The sequence below is a fragment of the Phaethon lepturus genome, unplaced genomic scaffold, assembly GCF_000687285.1.
Source record: "Phaethon lepturus isolate BGI_N335 unplaced genomic scaffold, ASM68728v1 scaffold11474, whole genome shotgun sequence".
In the NCBI taxonomy this organism is placed as follows: Eukaryota; Metazoa; Chordata; class Aves; order Phaethontiformes; family Phaethontidae; genus Phaethon; species Phaethon lepturus.
Window position 1 is genome coordinate 1,763 of NW_010535486.1, and position 18,188 is coordinate 19,950.

General features: G+C 34.0%; 1 protein-coding gene across 1 annotated transcript; it reads right to left on the reverse strand.

Annotated features, from left to right (window-relative positions):
• Positions 1 to 207: 207 nt before the first annotated feature.
• On the reverse strand, positions 208 to 17,812 carry PPP4R4 (protein phosphatase 4, regulatory subunit 4; the record flags this gene model as incomplete). Its single annotated transcript, XM_010285831.1, has 10 exons — positions 208 to 355; positions 1,165 to 1,270; positions 2,049 to 2,231; positions 3,526 to 3,609; positions 5,035 to 5,112; positions 6,951 to 7,070; positions 8,131 to 8,300; positions 10,813 to 10,935; positions 13,354 to 13,475; positions 17,705 to 17,812. Coding segments are annotated over 10 exons (1,242 nt in total), but the record flags the coding sequence as incomplete, so codon positions are not given.
• Positions 17,813 to 18,188: the final 376 nt, after the last annotated feature.

The following is an 18,188-nucleotide window of genomic DNA, read 5'->3' on the forward strand; positions in this document are numbered from 1 at the left end:
CAAATACTCAGACTGACCTGCTTCTGTGGTTTTCTAACATTATTCCCATAGTCCCCTACAACTTTAATACTGGTCACTCCGAAGGCTCTGTACCTTTTTCCTCAAGTCCCATTATTTAAACCAGACATAAAACCTGTAACAGTGTTTCTTAATATATTATTTAAAGATTTTTTTCCTGTACACTGCTACATGCTCTTCATACAGTACCTGACATTTGCCACTGGATCATGTGTAAGTTCAAGCACAGGCAGAAAGAAGTATTTACAGAAAAATGATTTTGAAAACAGTTCCATAATGAATTCACAAGTATCTAGAAAACGAAGTCTGTTCCAGTAACTTTTTCCTTGGCCCAATTCTGAAAAATAACAATCCACAGATATTATCTATTACGTTTTCAATGTCAGCTGGAAAACATTTCAAAGGTTAACCTTTGACTCAAAAGATGATAATCACACTCATCACAAGGCACACCTTCTCAGCCTATCTCAATTCTTTCTTTCAGTGAAAACCTAACCTTCTGAATTCAATGATCACTTCTGTCAGTGAGCCTTTTTTTTTTTTTTTCCAGAAATTCAACCTGTCCCTTCAACAAGCAAAAATAGCAAGTGAAGTAGCTACTGTGTTGAACAAAGCCCTGTATGCTTTTCAAACCATGTCACAGGTGCATCAAAATTAGTGTGTACACATTAAGGACTGCTAATGGGAACTATTCAACCTTCTAACCTATCTTTAGAACACATAGCATAGACCAGAAAGTCCACTTAGGTGACTAATTCATTCATAAACTAATTTCTGAGAAGATTGATTTGCCACTTCTTATGCTGAAGCCTCTAGAGAATTTTACTTCTGTAGAGGAACTCCACTTTATATATTGCAGCACCTACAGCGAAGCAATCTCGGATTCAAGAAGTAGGGTTGGAGGGGTCTTGGCATACTATCAATTTCCCACCTTGCCTCTTTCCCAATTCCTTTGCATGAGCTTCAGATACATTCCTCGCATACGCACAGTATGTTTTGCCTGGTGATAATATGAGCAACTGAATATCTTCTAAGTGTAATCCCTCCAATGATGGCAGGAAGTTACACTGAATAAATGTAACCATAAATAGACCTTCAGTCAAAACTCACTTGCATGTCTATGTAATCAAGGAAAAATTATCTTACGTTCAATCAGTTTCTGAATAACTTCATGCCTCTGTTCTTGTTTGCGATTATAACGTAAATAAACGCAGAGAGTTCGAGCAGCTGCTTTTTGGACTGGCAGGACATTCTTGAAAGAAATAAAGGGAACACAACTAAACATACCTGAAGGAATACGACTAAAAATGTTTAAGAAATCTAGAAGTAGAAAAAATAGCTAAAAAATATCCTAACTTAACAAATTTTGCAATAAATGACATAATGTCAGGGAGAATAAGGGAGGTTGGTCAATTCATGAGACACCTACTTCTTTACCACTTCTGCCTAACTTGCTTATTCAACTTTTTCATAAACACCTGAAGTATTCCATGGTTGGAAGGCACCTTCTATATTGTAAATGTTAGAAAAAATAAACTTACAACAGTTTCTCTTAAAGAGAAACAGGCAGTTTCATTCTTGAATTAATTCAATAAAATTTAGCTCTAATAAATATTAATTCAATAAAATAGTAGCTCTAAATGATCACTGATGTTCAGAATAAAGTGTTATTTCATAAGGAATGGAACACAATGCAAAGTAATGTATGGAATCAGGAAAAAGCAGCCATATCTCAGCGGAAAAAGTTTTGATTTACCTAGAAACAAACTGATAATAAGCACAAGGGAAGGGAAGAAGTCTTGGGGGGGAGGAAAAACATGACAATCTGTCAATCCAAATTTTGCTCCTCAAATGGGGGGAGGAGTTCTCAGAGCAATTTCTCAGTCATAAAAAACACAGCCTGAAATACCATATGCATGAGATACAATACTTCAAGGTTAACACAATATATAAAGTACTACACATAGCGAATATCTTGTGGTCATTATTCTAAATAGCATAAACACATTTAAAAGAACAGGCAGGCTCACATTTGTCAAAATGATTGTCAACATTCTGTGAAGAAAACGGTAATAAATCTGATCACTTGATATGATATGAGGGAGACATGCATATTTTTGTAGTAACTTCTCATGAGTTCTCCATTTTAAAGAAGTTGCTGCTCTCTGTTCTGCTGTTGTTAATGCAGGAATCAAGTCAGGAATAGACAATAACTAGAAATAAAAATATAAACATTAAAATAATTTTACATCTTCTAGTGGTATGTCATGTTACGATGCTTAAAAAGGACAACAATGTAAGAAGGGAAGAAATTTTAAGGGGTCAATTAATTCCTCTCCTGAGACAGGATCAGCTACACTGATCATTTCTAGTAGATACTACTCTAACTTGTTCCTAAAAAAATGTAATGGTTGGGAATAAACAAGCTCCCCTAAGCAGTAAATTCCACTTAACTAGTCAAAAAGCTATTCCAGCGCCTAACTAAATACACTTTCATTTCCAGTCCCTACTCATGACAAAAAAAACGTAATCATTGTTCTTTTTGTAATACCCTTTTACAGATATTCAGACCATTATGACAACCATCCTCAGTCTTTTCTTTCTCAAATCAAATAAATCTCATTCTCCTAACCTCTTAGTCTTTGCAGTTCTTCTCAGCTCTCTAATGAATTTCAGTGGAAATTATACACTTATTCTCAGTAGGAGGCAAAGACTTTATAGTAGCCAAGCTAAATTCTCTTTAGCACTAAGCAAAATGAAACACACTGCCTCACTTGACATGGCATTTGTTACATGTTATATATATTTACAGCTGTGAACATCTGACAAATTCACGTTTTAAATTACACTCTCAACTTTTGTCCATATAAGAAAATAAATTCATTCAGTTCTTATATTGTTGGAATATCTCAATTTCTCTATACAATTAGGAAGTATGCTCAAAACAGCATCTTGAAGCAGGAGATGATCTTTTACGTTCCATTTTACAGGTGAGGAGTCACTGAATAAACCATCATCCACAGCCACATTCAATTAAATTAGCAAAGTTGGGAGCTGAATAAGAACAAAATCCTAACTCAGTACCTTTACTTCAGGAAATAGGCTTCCTTCTATCAGAAACTGTGTTTGAAAATGGCAACCACGGGCAGTTGCCACATCAATATAAAAAAAATATATAAATTAGGTATTAGCTATCACTCCTTCAGCATGAAACCAAATTTTGTTTTAACTTAATGACGGTATTCCAAAATCTGACCTCTTTCAGTAAATCTGTGGTTAATTAGAAGAACATGAATAAATTGTTCATTTTTATATTAAGTCTAATCTTTCAAAACCTTTTTTTTTAATTTTAATGTTTATAAAGTCAACAATCAAAACAACACGGAAACTTCGTATTTCTCCAAAGCAGAAACTAATCATGAAAGCCTTTTCATACAATATATGTCTGAACAGCATTACTACTACCTTCACTTAGAAAGCAAATTAAAAAAACGAAAGAATACCCACCTTGCTTTCTGATCCACTGTTTTCTCCTCCATTAGTCATTAGTTCAAGGATTTCAGGAAGGTGACCTACCAGGGCATCTAACACCTATTTAAAGAAAGGCTGCATGAATGCAGTCTGTAAATTAACTTGACTCAATTTTTATCTCTCACCAACATATCCCTGCTGACAGCTCTTATGTTACTGTTCTCAGATTCATGTTTAAAAAAAAAAAAAAAAGAGAGAGATATGCAACATATTGCATTGATTAGGACTGGGATTTAAAATTGATGTTTTAACATAGTAAGTCATGTAAGTATTACGGGTTTCAGTTTAGGAAAACAAACTGTAGTTTTGATTTATGTGAATACCACAGTCAATGCTTTCCTAAATATTGTTTGCTGTGAATAGTTTAAAATGAACATTCATTCTTAAGAAAGATCTGTATTTCATAGACAGTTAAGTTAGAGCCTCAACACACACACAGAAACATTTTTTATTTGTCAGCTGAATCTTAAAAGCAATTTTTCCTGCTTTAAGAAAAACTACAGTAAAATAGACTAAAATAGCCTACATTAATAGAACAACCCTACTTTCAAATGTTGTAATACTTGAAATTAGACTAGAAGAGTACATAATTAAATATGTTTGACACCAATTCTGACTGAGGTAGCATATAAGATAAAGCACCAAGTATTTTTTATTATTTAGGTAACTGTATAGGGATCAATCCAAGGAATTTTTCAACATCACCAGCTGCTTCCGAGTCTCAACTTTCAGGTGTTCAACTTGAGAAATCTTTTAAGATGGGTCAGAATTTCATAGACTGTAAGTAGGTGTTCTATGAACACTTTTAATTTCCTTGAAAATGTCTAACAAAGGGTACAAAAACAAAAAGGAGCACTTGAAAGTAAAACTCATTTTTCCTACGTAGAAAACAAAAAAGATCAACTATTGGAATAACTGGTATCAGAGTAAATGGTAATTTTGTCTCAAACAGAAATATTTGTCTTTTTTTCAAATCCAAAGAAGTCTCACAATGTGTTATGCAGGTTGAAACAGAGGTACACTAAACTGCCTCATGAACACTCACAGATTTTGTACAACATCTTGGACAAAAACTCTTTCTATAAATCTTGATCTTTGAACCATACACAACTTCTTCTATCTCCTCTTCAGTTAAAGAAATGAAAATAAAGCAAAAACCTTGAACGCTATCACAGATTATTTTAATATAATATCAAAAACTAATCTTTCCACAGAATTTGTAATGTAATAAATATAGCAATTAAAACAATTTAGAATGAATATTTCTAAAAGGAATAAATTCAGGGTGGGTTTACTGAATTCAAACATCTTCCTATTTTCCTCCTCTTTATTAACAAAAGGCTGGCATCTTTATGAAGTGCCCGTGAAACAGAAGTAAAAGCTCTTGATCATTTAAAAAAACTACTGTACTGTCTTATTGCAGTTATTAAACATAATCTTCCTCAATGTAACAAGCAAAAGAAAGTTCCAATAAAAATATATTACCTCCAGTGACTCATCTTGTAATAGTGTAACCAGTTCTTTATGTATTGTATACACACCAGAATTTAAAAGCTTAGCAACCTAAAAGATAGCAAGGTGAAACATTCTTTACTTTCGTGGCACTACAAGCACTATACTACATGCATTTACTTTACAGCAAGCATGAAGAAGGGATGCAGAACAGCTGTATAATATCAGCCTTCTAAAGCTGTGTACTTTCCCATTGATCACATTAAAAATGTGCTTATATAAAGAATATGAGTCAAGAAACAGGCCTATTACCTAACCATGAAACATGCTTTTAGAATTAACTCTTTTTCACATTTAGTAAAAATTTTTAAGACTGCACTGCAAGGCTGGAAAAATTCATTCTGGAATATTCAAATGTACTTCATTCTCCTTCAAAACATTAACAGTCTGTCTGCTATATAATTTACAAAAGATAAAATATAAAAATTGACATAGCCTGTGCTGGATTTTAAGTTTCCTCAACCTTTCCATGTGAAGTTTTCACTCCTCTATTCTTTGGCTTTTTTTTTACTGAGATTCACATATAAATTTCTAAAAAAACCACCAGCAGTCCATCTCCACAGAGTTAAAAAGGTTTTATAGCAAATACGAGAAAAACTTGAGGAATGAGATTTTTGCCATATAGAATATTTAGGTTATGTTTTTTAATGGTTTTCTTTGCTTAGCTAAGCCAAGTGAAAACAAGAGCTTACTTCCAATCAAGATGAAGCTTTAAGGATATGGCTACCGGGAGTTTGTTTAAAAAAAAAAATAATCCACCTAGCCATAAATTACTCATTTTTGGCTGTCATGTGGTTGCCTAGTTATGGTGTTAAAATTAAATCAATCACCACTGAATGTACATTCAGGCCAAGGTTTTTTCAAATGAGCTAAAATACTTTGTTTATATTCAGGCAGTACCTTAAAAGTGTTATACATCTAACACAAAATACTATGTAGAATTAGATGCTAATTTTACAATTTCAACAATTATCTTGGGTTATTATTCATTAAGACAAGGCATCAATAGGTAACAAGAACTGGAATCCATCCATCTTTCTTACTATGGTGGAAATAAAGCCACCTTAGCTTAATTTATGCCTCTACTACTGATTTAAATGCTTTCAAGCAAGCTGCTTAACTTGCCAATTTCCCCAGCAACAAAATGGGATAAAAGGGTAGCTCAAGGACTGAAACGCAAGGATTCTCAGCAAAACGCTACTAAAGCCTTGGAGGTCCCTATATGGGTTACTACAATCAAGAGAGAGTGTATTTTCATTTCTGGAATTCACCCCATATAACTAATAATATCTATGCAGCTGTACATTTTTTAACTTTTACAAGAATAATACAGTGGAACTTATGTAAACTGCATGGAATAACAAGAATACATATGCATTTACATCTGCATAAATTTCCAAGTAGTTTCATATTAAATTGAGCATTTAAATTAGATTTGATCCATATAAATATTCTCCACAGAACACCAGCATAGTAGCAAACTGTACAGCTCTAAAGAAGGTTTTCAGGACCAGAAATGGCAAGTTCCTTTCTCCCGTTTGCCTCGTTATTTTCTAATAGCATTGAAAACCTTCAAATATTGTAATTTCTACAGTTGCTTACGTTTGTGGTACTAGACTATTATAAGTTTCTTCTAGCTTTTGCTCCTTAAAAGCTCACCTAGCAGTAGGCTCTTGTAGCCAAATGTCACAGAACTTAAATAGACTAATGTGTGTATATGGGCTACATATACAGGTTAGAAGGGACTGAGCACCTTTCACAAACTAAATCATTTCAACAAGTTTTCTCGTCTTTTTATTTTGGTTGAACAGCACAAATGCAAGCTTAGAGAAGAAAACAACATAAAATAAAAATATGCAAGTACTAACAAAGAACTGTTGTAGACTTACTTCATAGAAGCTTATGGCCATAGTATATCTAACGGGAACTTCAGGGTCATGACAAAGACAGAAGAATATAGAATATAGTTCTAAATGGAAGTTCTTTGGATCCACAAAAACAATCATGGCCTGTGGAAAGATAAAGTCTTTTATTAACTGTATAGCTGAAGGATCACACTATCAGAGATTATCAGATGAAAACATTGAATTACAACCAGCAAGACACTTGGGAGATAACAGGTTGTAATTTTAAAGTAGCATGGTATTTTTGATGGCCGTGTCAAAACACAGGCACCACACAAGTTCTGGAGTTGAGAACTAAACTGTATTTATGTATCTTCAAGAAATGCTGCAGACTTTTTTTCTGAAGACATAGATTAAAAACACAAGATATAAAACCTTAGTTTTATAAATATTGTTAATGTTTCCATATGCTAGTGGAAACTGCAACTGGAGACTTCAAAAACAAAGAACATTTTAACAAGCAGCAAAGCAAGCATCTGAATTTCAACATAATTGTGTGTGTACATACCTTGGTTTGCTCAAATAAATCAGCAGATGTCTACCTACATACAGTGTGTTTGTCTTTAAAAGGCAGAATAAAAATAATTGTCTACTGCCACTTGGTACAAACATATTTTCTTTAAATATAAATGCAGAAGGTCAAAATACAAAGCAGATTTACAGAAACATGTGAGTGGTAAGTTTAAAGACCTCACATAAACTTGTAAAGACTTTCTGTATTCTGGCAGGAACATGACTAAAACACAAATCTAACTGTTCAGATTTGATCTTAAACTCCCTGGAATGCCATGACACACAGTAAATGAGCTTTGAGAGGTCTGAAACTGGGGACTCTTATTTCATAGCAATTTCTTCAAAGCCTTTGTGCTAAAGGTTTGGAGAAAATGTGCAGGAAACAATGAGACCAGTGATCTCTTAGTCAACCAGTGATTCTTTCAGTCAAAACTTAACAGTAATTTGCTGAGACTCTGCAAAAAAGAATCTTTTCTGTTAACTCTTTTGGACAACTCCTGCTTTAAGCCATTAACTTCAACTTTCCAGAAGCAAGCTAGAATCTAGCTAACAATGTACAATTTGTGAATAACTTCTCTATCACTCATGCAGTCCTATTTAGTGAACTATATGCACAAAACAAATTATTTAACCTTAAATTAATGTTACTTACTGGAAAATTATAAGCACAGTTCTTCCTCACTGAAATATACTTCTTTTCCTGTTCCAGAGTTTGAAATTGTAGTTGATTATCATTGTGTCCATTTTCCTGCTGTAAACCCAGTGTGGAAAGCTTCTTGTAAAATTCCAAAAACCGTAAGTGCTGTTCAGGAGTAAAAATGCCTCAAAAAAAAAAGTTTACTTTCCTCATTACAAATGCTATTAATGATGTGCCAAAACAAATCTTATTTACAAATCTATCAAATACATTGATTTTTATCCCTCCTCCCCCCCACCTTGAGTCTAGCAGAGTATCAACAGTACACATTATACAGAAAAAGCGATTACAGAAAAATTACAGTTAACTATAACAGAGTGAATCATAATGTATGTTTACATAATTCTTGAAATACTCAAGACTTTAACTGCAGGACTGTGAATATATTTGTGTGTTCCACTAACACCAGTTTGTGTAACAAACCAGTTTCTTCCTGATTAAATTTTTAGATCTTTATGGAACTCAGTCACATGAAGAATGTATGCCTGCAGAAATTTGAAAAATTAGGCCATGTTGCTACAGGTAATAAAAAGGTGTAAATAAAATTAGAAAACTCAGAACAAACTGGAATGTAACTAGCAAGATGACTTCAAAAATTACAAGTAATTTTATAAGTACATTAGTAATAAGAGAAAAATAAAGGAAAGGCTCAGTTTTCTACTCGAGAGAGAGGAAAGCTATCAGTGATTGGTACCAAGAAGGTTGAAATGCTTAATGCTTTGATTTTCTTACTCAAATTCCACTAGTGTCACCAGGCTCAGTACAATTAAAAACAGTGACAAAGATTCAAACTTTAAGCAGAGAAGGAACAGGTCAGTGAATATTTAAACATGAGAGGTTTAAAAATGTGCAGGGTCAGATATGCTTCATTCCAGTATTCAAAAGTATTTAAAGTACTAGTTCCTGATTCTTAAATATCAGAATGGAAAAGGACTGAAGTGGTACTGATATTTAACAGTTGGAGAGGGGAGGACAAGCCATGTAATTACAGATCAGTCAGATTACTTTCATGTTTTTTGAAAAAAAGTGGAACAAAAGTAAAAATCTACTTGTAAATATCGAAAAGAAAACAAGAAAATGAGCAGCAGCCAACATGGCAAAAGCAAAACTTCTCAGACTGATTCCATTTCCTTCTAGTACTGGGTGACAGGAACCGTGACTACAAAAGATGCAGTAAAGTCACGTTTTTCACAAGCAAAATAAAGGAGCAGGAAAGAGAGATGAAAAATCATAAAGGTGTTGCAAAATTGCTTGGAAAAACAGTTAAGAAAAAGTTACCCAGGGCTCACTGACATGAGTCATCCTAGTTCTGGTACTATTCAGTATTTTCATTGCCTTTTTGGCTGTTGGATTCGAGACTTGGCTTATTAAATATTCTGATAACATCAACGTAGGAGGGAGACTGGTTATTCTTCAGAAAATAAGAATTTAAAACGGTCTTCAGAAACTGGACATATGGTCTTAAAACTTTAGACTATTATTGCATTAGAAAAGAGGTAAGGTACCATGCTTAGCCAGATCTGCACCTTTCTCCTTCCTGCACAAGGCCAGGAAAGAGAAAGACTAACTAGCTGTCAAATTTATTAAAAAAAAAAAAGAAAAAAAAAGTGCAGCTTCATAGGCTGCACTTGAACCAATAATGTCAAATTATTGCAAACAATTGCCAAAAAAAAAAAAGGCAGTTTTTCACACTGAAAAATGGTAACAGCAATATAGCTTGCAAGACACATGAAGGAACTCTTCGTTCAGCTCTCCTAAGGCATAACACTTCAAGAAAAAAGACGAACTTGCCAGACAGAGTTCAGAGTTGAAAAGACATCAGCAATTAAAGTCATTCAACCTAGAGAAAAAAAGACTGGGAAGACATAATAAAAACAGGATAGACTGTCCTAGCTCTATGTTTCTGTAAGTAACAGTTTGACACTGTTAACAGGCCTTTTGAGTTATTTGTGGTGAAGCAACAGTCACTTTGATAGTCACTAACTATAAAGGATCATTTTAAAGATCTGTAAGTCAGATCAAAGGGTTTAAGAGTCGAAGGGTAAATTCTCTATAATTTAAAACCATGATTCTGTGCTGTCCCCCCCAGGTAAGCTCTGTGTAGAGGATATATCATGGGCAGAATTATCAAGGAAAGATTTGCTGTGTTCAAGTGAAAACCACAAAAATTATGGGTACAGATTTGGCCTCAGCTGCAGCTGAGAACCCACATGCCATTAGGTCTCCCTTCTCCCCTGAGGCGCCTTACGGGCCATACTCTGTGCCTCAAAAAGGGTATCAAGCACAGAAGTGAACATACACAGTTAACATCATACCATGGTTTCAAAAATTCAGTCGTCCAACTCACAAGCTCCAGAATATCCAAGAAGGAATCAAAATCAATCAGTCAAACCAATAAACATAAACCACCATCTCTGACCCTGTCTAAACATAAAAACCCCAAGAAACAGATGGACACACAAAGAGGAAATTCACAATATCCATATTTATGCAATAGATTATTTCAGACTTTTACTTCTATACTTCCCTTCCTATCATTTAATTTCATACATTCAAATCTGGATATTTTCCAATGGCCTCAAATTCTCCACTCTTCCCTCATTTTTAAGATTTTTTTAAAAGAACATTAAATCATACCATATAATCCATTACACAGTTTCCCTAAATGGAAAGATAAAGAAACTAGGATAGATTCATCTGCTTTGAAGGATTTTTCACAGAATGATTTCACTAAGGGGAGTACAGTTTGACTCCTATCATCTGAAAAACAAAAGAAATTTTTCAAGTTAGCCATTGGTCAATATCTAAAAAGAGCATCAAACAGTGGACTTCCATAATAATTTATGAAAAATATAATTTAACATGCTCAGGAGTATTTTTGTCAGGCACTCACTGCAGGCAGAAAACAAGAATTATAAAGAATGACAAAGATAATACCATAATACAGGTCCTAAATTCTAACAACTTACCTGTTTGTTTGGTTTTTGGTTTGTTTGTTTGTTTTTAGGGAAAAGGCATCCCCCAGTAAAGGATGAGACAGAGAATAAATGAACTGTCACTAATTTCTCCATTCACCAAGAATACAGGGAGAGAAAGAAGGGCAGAGGAAAGAAATGAAATAATTTTAAAATTAAAATCAAATCCAAGCACTCTGCCTCCTTATAAAGTAAAGGAGGAAATGTTCAAAGAAATTTATGTGTTTTGACTTGTTTTAAGTAAAAGTATTATATTTTAAAATGTTCAAGTTTTAAAGGGATTAGAATTTTTTAATGGTAGATCAACACCAAAATTCAGCAAATAATTATGGTTGAACAAAATATTTACGTTGACCTGAAGAAATGTTTTGATATTGTGGGAAAGAAACCCTAGGATAGAATTTTGGGTCATCTACCTTCAAAATGTTCACCTTCTAGTTCAGTCATGAAACCAAAAACTACACACACTAAATTTCTAGAAACACATTCCCTACAAACCTGTAAATAATCCTTGATTCCTTTCTTTAAGCATTTTTCAATAGCTAAAAGCAGTAGTTACAGCAACTGGGGGTGGGAGGTGGAGGAGTGAAGACTGGGAGGTGCAAAGAGAAGCACAAACTTGATAGCATCAATGCAAAGGCTCAATAATTTGAAAAATAACCTACTATCATATTTAGTGATATAAGCACTAACTGCTAAAAACTCCACCTATGGTATTATCCCCCAAACTATCTTATTTCTTTATGTATTCCTCCATATGGCTTATATGCAATCATGTATTTTAGTAATTCATCACTAAGTTCCTGTACAGTAAATATTTGCTCCTCACTTATGCATCAGGAAGAAGTAGTGGAGTCAGTAAGATGGGAGTGGGAGTGGGAAATGTGGTGCAAAATACAGAGTTGCTAATGAAGATAAACAACTGAAGAATTTGGAAAAAGACAGTATAAAGAGCAAAGTGGCAAATAATGAGCAGTGATCAACAATTTTTTTTTCCATATACACTATAGCAATGATCTATCATGTACTTTGCTGCTTTATACTTTTCCAATTGTAAAAAAAAAAAAAAACAACAAAATAAAAACCAAACAGCAAAGAGCACAATTGATACAGAGCCAGAAATGCTAGCTGTTATTGTCTTCTGCATCCCCCTGAAAAAATCTAGACAGAGCAGCTGACTGGAGGACAAGGCACAGCGGTTACCCAGAATGTTCCCCTATACTCGAGCAGTCACAGTAGCTCTCCTTAAAGGTTGCCCCAATCAATGTTGAACTGAACTCGTGATGAGAACCCAAGAGCCGTGCGTGTAGGTAACCCACCACCACTATGCCAAACAACCAGATACAACAGAGAATTTGTCCTTCCTCACATGAAGACACAGTCACCCCTACACCTAGAGAAGCATGAAATAGGCATGTTGATAGAGGAAAGATATTAAGCACAGAGAAAAATACAAGCATTTATATTTTCTCTTTTAAAGAAAGAAAAGCTTTATAAAATATACACACTTTCTCATTGAAAAGAAGAAAGCTTTCAGTGCCATAGAGCCACAAGCTTAAAGGGATTTAAATAGTAATTGCTGATGCTTAGTACCTCTAAAACAAATCAACGGTGCACACTGCAGTTTATGGGAACTGAAGAAATATTTTCTGTTTCAAAACTTACAAATGTATTTGACATATAACACTGGATGTTAAAACCTGCAAGGTTGACTGATACACACACAAGTATCTTATCATTGCCCCAGTCTGGGTTCTTCAGCTCAGAAGGCAGGCTGCAGTCTGTAGTCAGGACTAGCTTTACTTCACTTAAGAGGCAAAAACTAGTTAACAGCAAAAAAAACACAAGCAATGGCATCTGTTGAGCTAACATTTTGTATTCTGTGTATTGACAGCATTAAGTAAATACTAATAACCCAATATTCCTACCATTTTTACAGTAATTTTACTCATTCCATTTAACCACATTACATTAGAAACTTGGAATAAGATAACTGATTTCGTGGACAACTGGTTCAACCTCCCTTAAAACTTACTATGTATAAAGCACTGCAAGACATGAAACAAATAAAGGATAAAGAAATAAACAAAATAAAATCAGAAATGTCTGAAAAATGCAGACAGAACAAAAAGCATTTAAATACATTTATAAGGTGTATTAAAGCATTAAGAACTGGGCTAGTAACCCTAAATTAAATTATTACCTGCATCAAACTTATCAAGCAGATTCACTAACGTCTCAAAAGCTGCAAGACGTACACTGCTGCCCTCATCTCTTGCCAGTTCTACTAACTCAGGAAGCACCACAGTTTTTGTTAGTTCTGTCCTGCAAAGTGAGGCAAGCAGTCAAGAGAAAACATACAATGAAACAATATTGCCACAGCAATTTTTCCTTGAAATACTCATATAGATTTTTTTGGGGGGGTATTCAAGAAGCAAAAATTGACAAAGTTGTAAGGAAATTAAAAATAATTAAAAACCTCCAGTCAATCTCAGGACTTTTTGCTTTGTCAACCAAAGAAACATGCAAGTTTAAAATGCAAAACTTCACTGCTAAAAAACATTCAGATCAGCTTGAAATAAACCAGAGAAAATGCAGTCCAAAAAACCTCAAAGGAGTCCAGCTACTTCACTGCGTCACTAAGAAAACTCTTCTCATCAAATATGCAGAAACTGCTCAATGCTGTGGTCCAAAGCCAAAAATTCTTAAATATGAGTCATGTTGGATTGAAGTGTCTGGCAATTTTACGCTTCAAAGATGAGCATTATTTACAGAGGGTCAGCAAATACTGCTCAGAGAAAACATGGTTTCCAAGTTAGTCCAAACACTAGCTTTTAGACTTGTTTTAAAGCAGTAAAGAAAGGGTTCCGCTTGTCTCTTTTTGCCTTGGCAATTACTAGCACTGTCTGCACGTGTGACGGTCCTGACAACTCGAATCTATACATTGGCAGCAGACTGCTGTATTAGGGACTAACTTTGAAATCAGAGTTTAATCAGAGAGGTGATTAAGGAGTTATATACTCTTCACACAGAAACATTTGCACAGTAAGGCGACTGGCATAAATAAGTTGAAAAGAGATTCGCTTTTTGGAGCAAAAGTGCAGCTTCTGTAGAAGCTACCAACCAGCATAATTTCCCATGTCCCAGTGTATAACTGATTCCTGTTTGCTTTAAGAGATTAGAAAGATCTTTTCTGCAGCCCTACTACCAGCAAGAACTGGGAAGACATACCTAGTATTTCCACCTTTCTTTCTGACATGTTCCTTTTTTTAATTTATAGTAGTCAAGATTTCCACTGTTTGAATTTGTCTGTATTTGAGTTAAGAAGCCCATTTTGTCCTGTTCTCATGTATGAGCTCTTGGTCTGCTCATTAATTCGTGAAAGCTGTTGTAAGCACCACATCTCAAGAATGGGACCTCAGCAGTTTATAATAACCAGAGATCTGGGCCTCAACGTTTATACTGCCCAAAACATAAAACTGCAGGGAAACACTCTGATAAAGTTACACTACACGAGCATTAAACACGATGACAAAATCGAAACTATGTTTGACACTTTCAGCAACCGTGTATGAAGAGTTTACTCTGTCGTTTCAATCACAGTTTTTAATACAGAACTGATCACAACCTCCAGGATGACAGATTTTTACTTAAATAAAAATGCCCAAAAATACCCCTTCCAATCAGACTAAACAACAGCTGTCCCTTTTCTAGGTCAATATGAACGATAACACTTTCCAGTGTTTATAATAAGCATCAAAGTGATTTGCACCTTACAGAGTTTATCATGGTTACTAGCAAATCAAGATGTAGCTTAACAGTATTCTTACAAACAGATGATTAATCATTCATATAAAATTACAAGAAAATGACATGATATCATTTAGTGGTAACATCACTAAATAGTAAAAATAAGCATTAGGACTGTTGTCACATTATGCCTTCAACATTTACCTAAAAATGTGCTTATTTTTGTGTATTTATTTGTCTGTATTTTCCTACTACCTGTTCATCCTCAACATGAAACACCACAATAGTTTACATACCAAAAATACTGACAGTTCACCATTTGCTATGAGATTAAAAATTAAAGCATCTAAACCATTGGGAAGAGACTACACAAAAACCTGAGGGAAAGCACAGTGTATATGGATACATAAATGCTAAAAATAAATGTTGGTGAGAAAAGAAAGAAAAATATACTGAATGGACCACTAATTGATAACTATGTATTTAGCCCTATTTAACCAGTATTCTAAGGCTGGGTAAATTGGCAGTAATACTGTCATCTTCCACTGCACAACAGCTATCTTCTTTTAAGACTTTCAGCTCCCAGGTATAATACATTCAATTTAGTTAAAAAACAAAACGGCTGAAAGCAGATTCACACTAGCTGTGAGTGCTCCTAAAAGCTACCACTAACACCATTTTTTGGTTGTCAATAGACTGAGCTGCAGAGCAAGGCAATCTGTCAGCTGTACATTTTTAAAACATAACAAATGTTTCCAGTTATATCTGAAAGGAATATTCTTTAACTATATGTATATCCTAGATGTTATTTTACTCAGAATAACATACTTACATTATTGTAAAAATTATTTTCCTGTATTATGTGTCACAGATCATTTTCAAAGACAAATTCATATGATTGCTTCTCAGCTCTTGACTATAGCAGCGGTTAACTAAGAAGGTTAGAGGAATCCATGGAAATGCAGACTGTATCTCAAATAAGACACCAAAAAAAAAAAAAAATCTCATGGGGTTGAACAATAACAAATGAGAAAGGAGGAAGGTGATTGAGACAGACAAGAACATACTACCTAGGAAGGGTCAGGGGAGCAAAGGATAGGACTACATCCTAAGATCAAGACCCAGAAATCAGGACGCAAAAAAGGGAAAAAAAAAAGATGCTTTGGAAACATGTTTCTGTGGATTTCCATTTTGGTGGCATAAAAAAACCTTCAAACTAATATGATAGAACCATTCCTCCCTTCAAAAGTCAGTAGATACGGGAAAAAAAACCCAACTGGTCACTCTCTGAAGATAAACAGAACTCCCTCTATCACTCATCTTTAACTTCTATTAAAAAGAATTCAATTTTAAGATACATAAAGATACATGATATATGTGCATACAGTAAAAAGAAATGCAAGCTCAAATGCAAGCTCAAATTATTCAGTAATTCAGTTTTGTAAAATATTAAACTTTCAGTTTTACAAATATGAACTATATCGACAAATACTCCTTTCTTTTCTATAATCACAAATTCTTTTAAATCCAAAACCATTCAATATGGAAAATGTTAAAACGATTTACTGTGATAACCTATATTTTGTTATAAAAGAAAGTAAGTACAAAGACAAATTAGTAACTTTACTCAGTTGAGTAATACTGTGTTTTCACATTATTCACATCCACTGAAGTTTTGCAGGACAAGGACCTTGCAGAAGAGCTGCCTAAAGCACATATATAAAATTATTTTGTATGCAATAAAGGCAAGTTTATCTAGGAAATTACTATCCTACATGACCTTACCAAAACAAATTAAGTACATGGCAGTAATGCTTAGTTCTTGATGGGAATATTCGTTCCCTATATCTGAGTAAGCTAAAACACTGCCTGAACATACACTTTTCCAGTATTCCATGGTTGGGAGGTAAATCACATAGCTTCAGGAATTTCTGGTGTTTTGTTTTTTTAAGTAACTCAGAATCTAAACCACAACACAAATCTTCATTAAAAAAAACATCATTCCACAGCCACAGGATTCTACAAACACCAGTACTAACAAACTGAAGTGTGTATTTACCATATCTTTCAAATTACATTTCAGTTTCAGCATCATCCTTGAATTTGCTCATAAATTCAGAATTTTGAAGGCCAGAGGGACTCTTAAGATCTAATCTATCCCCATTGTGTAACACAGGGCAGGGAACTATATGATAATTTCTTCAAGTCTGTAAGGGAAGTTACTACTTTTTTTTTTTTTTCTTCCTGACACAATAACAGCTTGCCAGACCTGAAATTTTAAAATATTTGTTCACTCAGAGACCAGTCCTTTGTGGGTAGTTAACATGTTCTATTTATTAGAAGTTCCAGACTTTTTCTATTCCCATATGTGCAACACTGAACGTCTTCAAGCTTAAGAGCAAAAGTTGAAACTGAAATTTGCTTACAAAACACATTTAGTATCCTTTTGCAAAAAACTGCACAATAATTATTAGAAACTGCTAATACTTGCCATAATCCTCTTCCATTTTTAAATAAGCTTAATGACATCAATGTACAATTTAAATGATTTCAAGAAGCTATAGATGAACTCATTATTCACAAAAAACTGTTGTTTGTATGGTTCAGCAATTTTACTATCAGAGAGAAACAAAAATCTGAAAAAGTGCCAACAGCCAATTCCTAAGAACACATCTGTACACTCCAAATTCATTATGGAGTACACATGAATTAAGGTAGAAATCTTAAAAGGAGTTTTTAGGTTGCCATTAAATATTTTAGAGAAAGATTTTGCGTTCAGAAGCAGTTATGCAAATTGTACTCACCCTATTCCTTGAGCTATATGTTCCAGTTGCCGACACATGCAAGTTCTCACTTCGTACTCCACATCCTGGCATAGTGATTTTACCAATGGAAGAATCTCTCTTTTAATACTAAAATATGAACATTTTTATTAAAATACAGAACAAGAATATATAAATTCCACTCTGTAGTACTTAAATTTTACCCATATATTACTTCTAATGGAAATTTTTTTTTAACTGCTTTATCACACATGGCAAATGATTTTTCTGAAAATTTGTGATAAGAGAGTACTGTACATCAGACACAAATATGTGCTATCAAGAAACAGCAAAAGGATTATTTACAGCCATTATAATTTGCTCAGATTTCATCTTTTTTTTTAACTATGAAAATAGCTCTGTAGTACTTAAATTTTACCCATATATTACTTCTAATGGAATTTTTTTTTTAACTGCTTTATCACACATACCAATCATGGCAAATGATTTTTCTGAAAATTTGTGA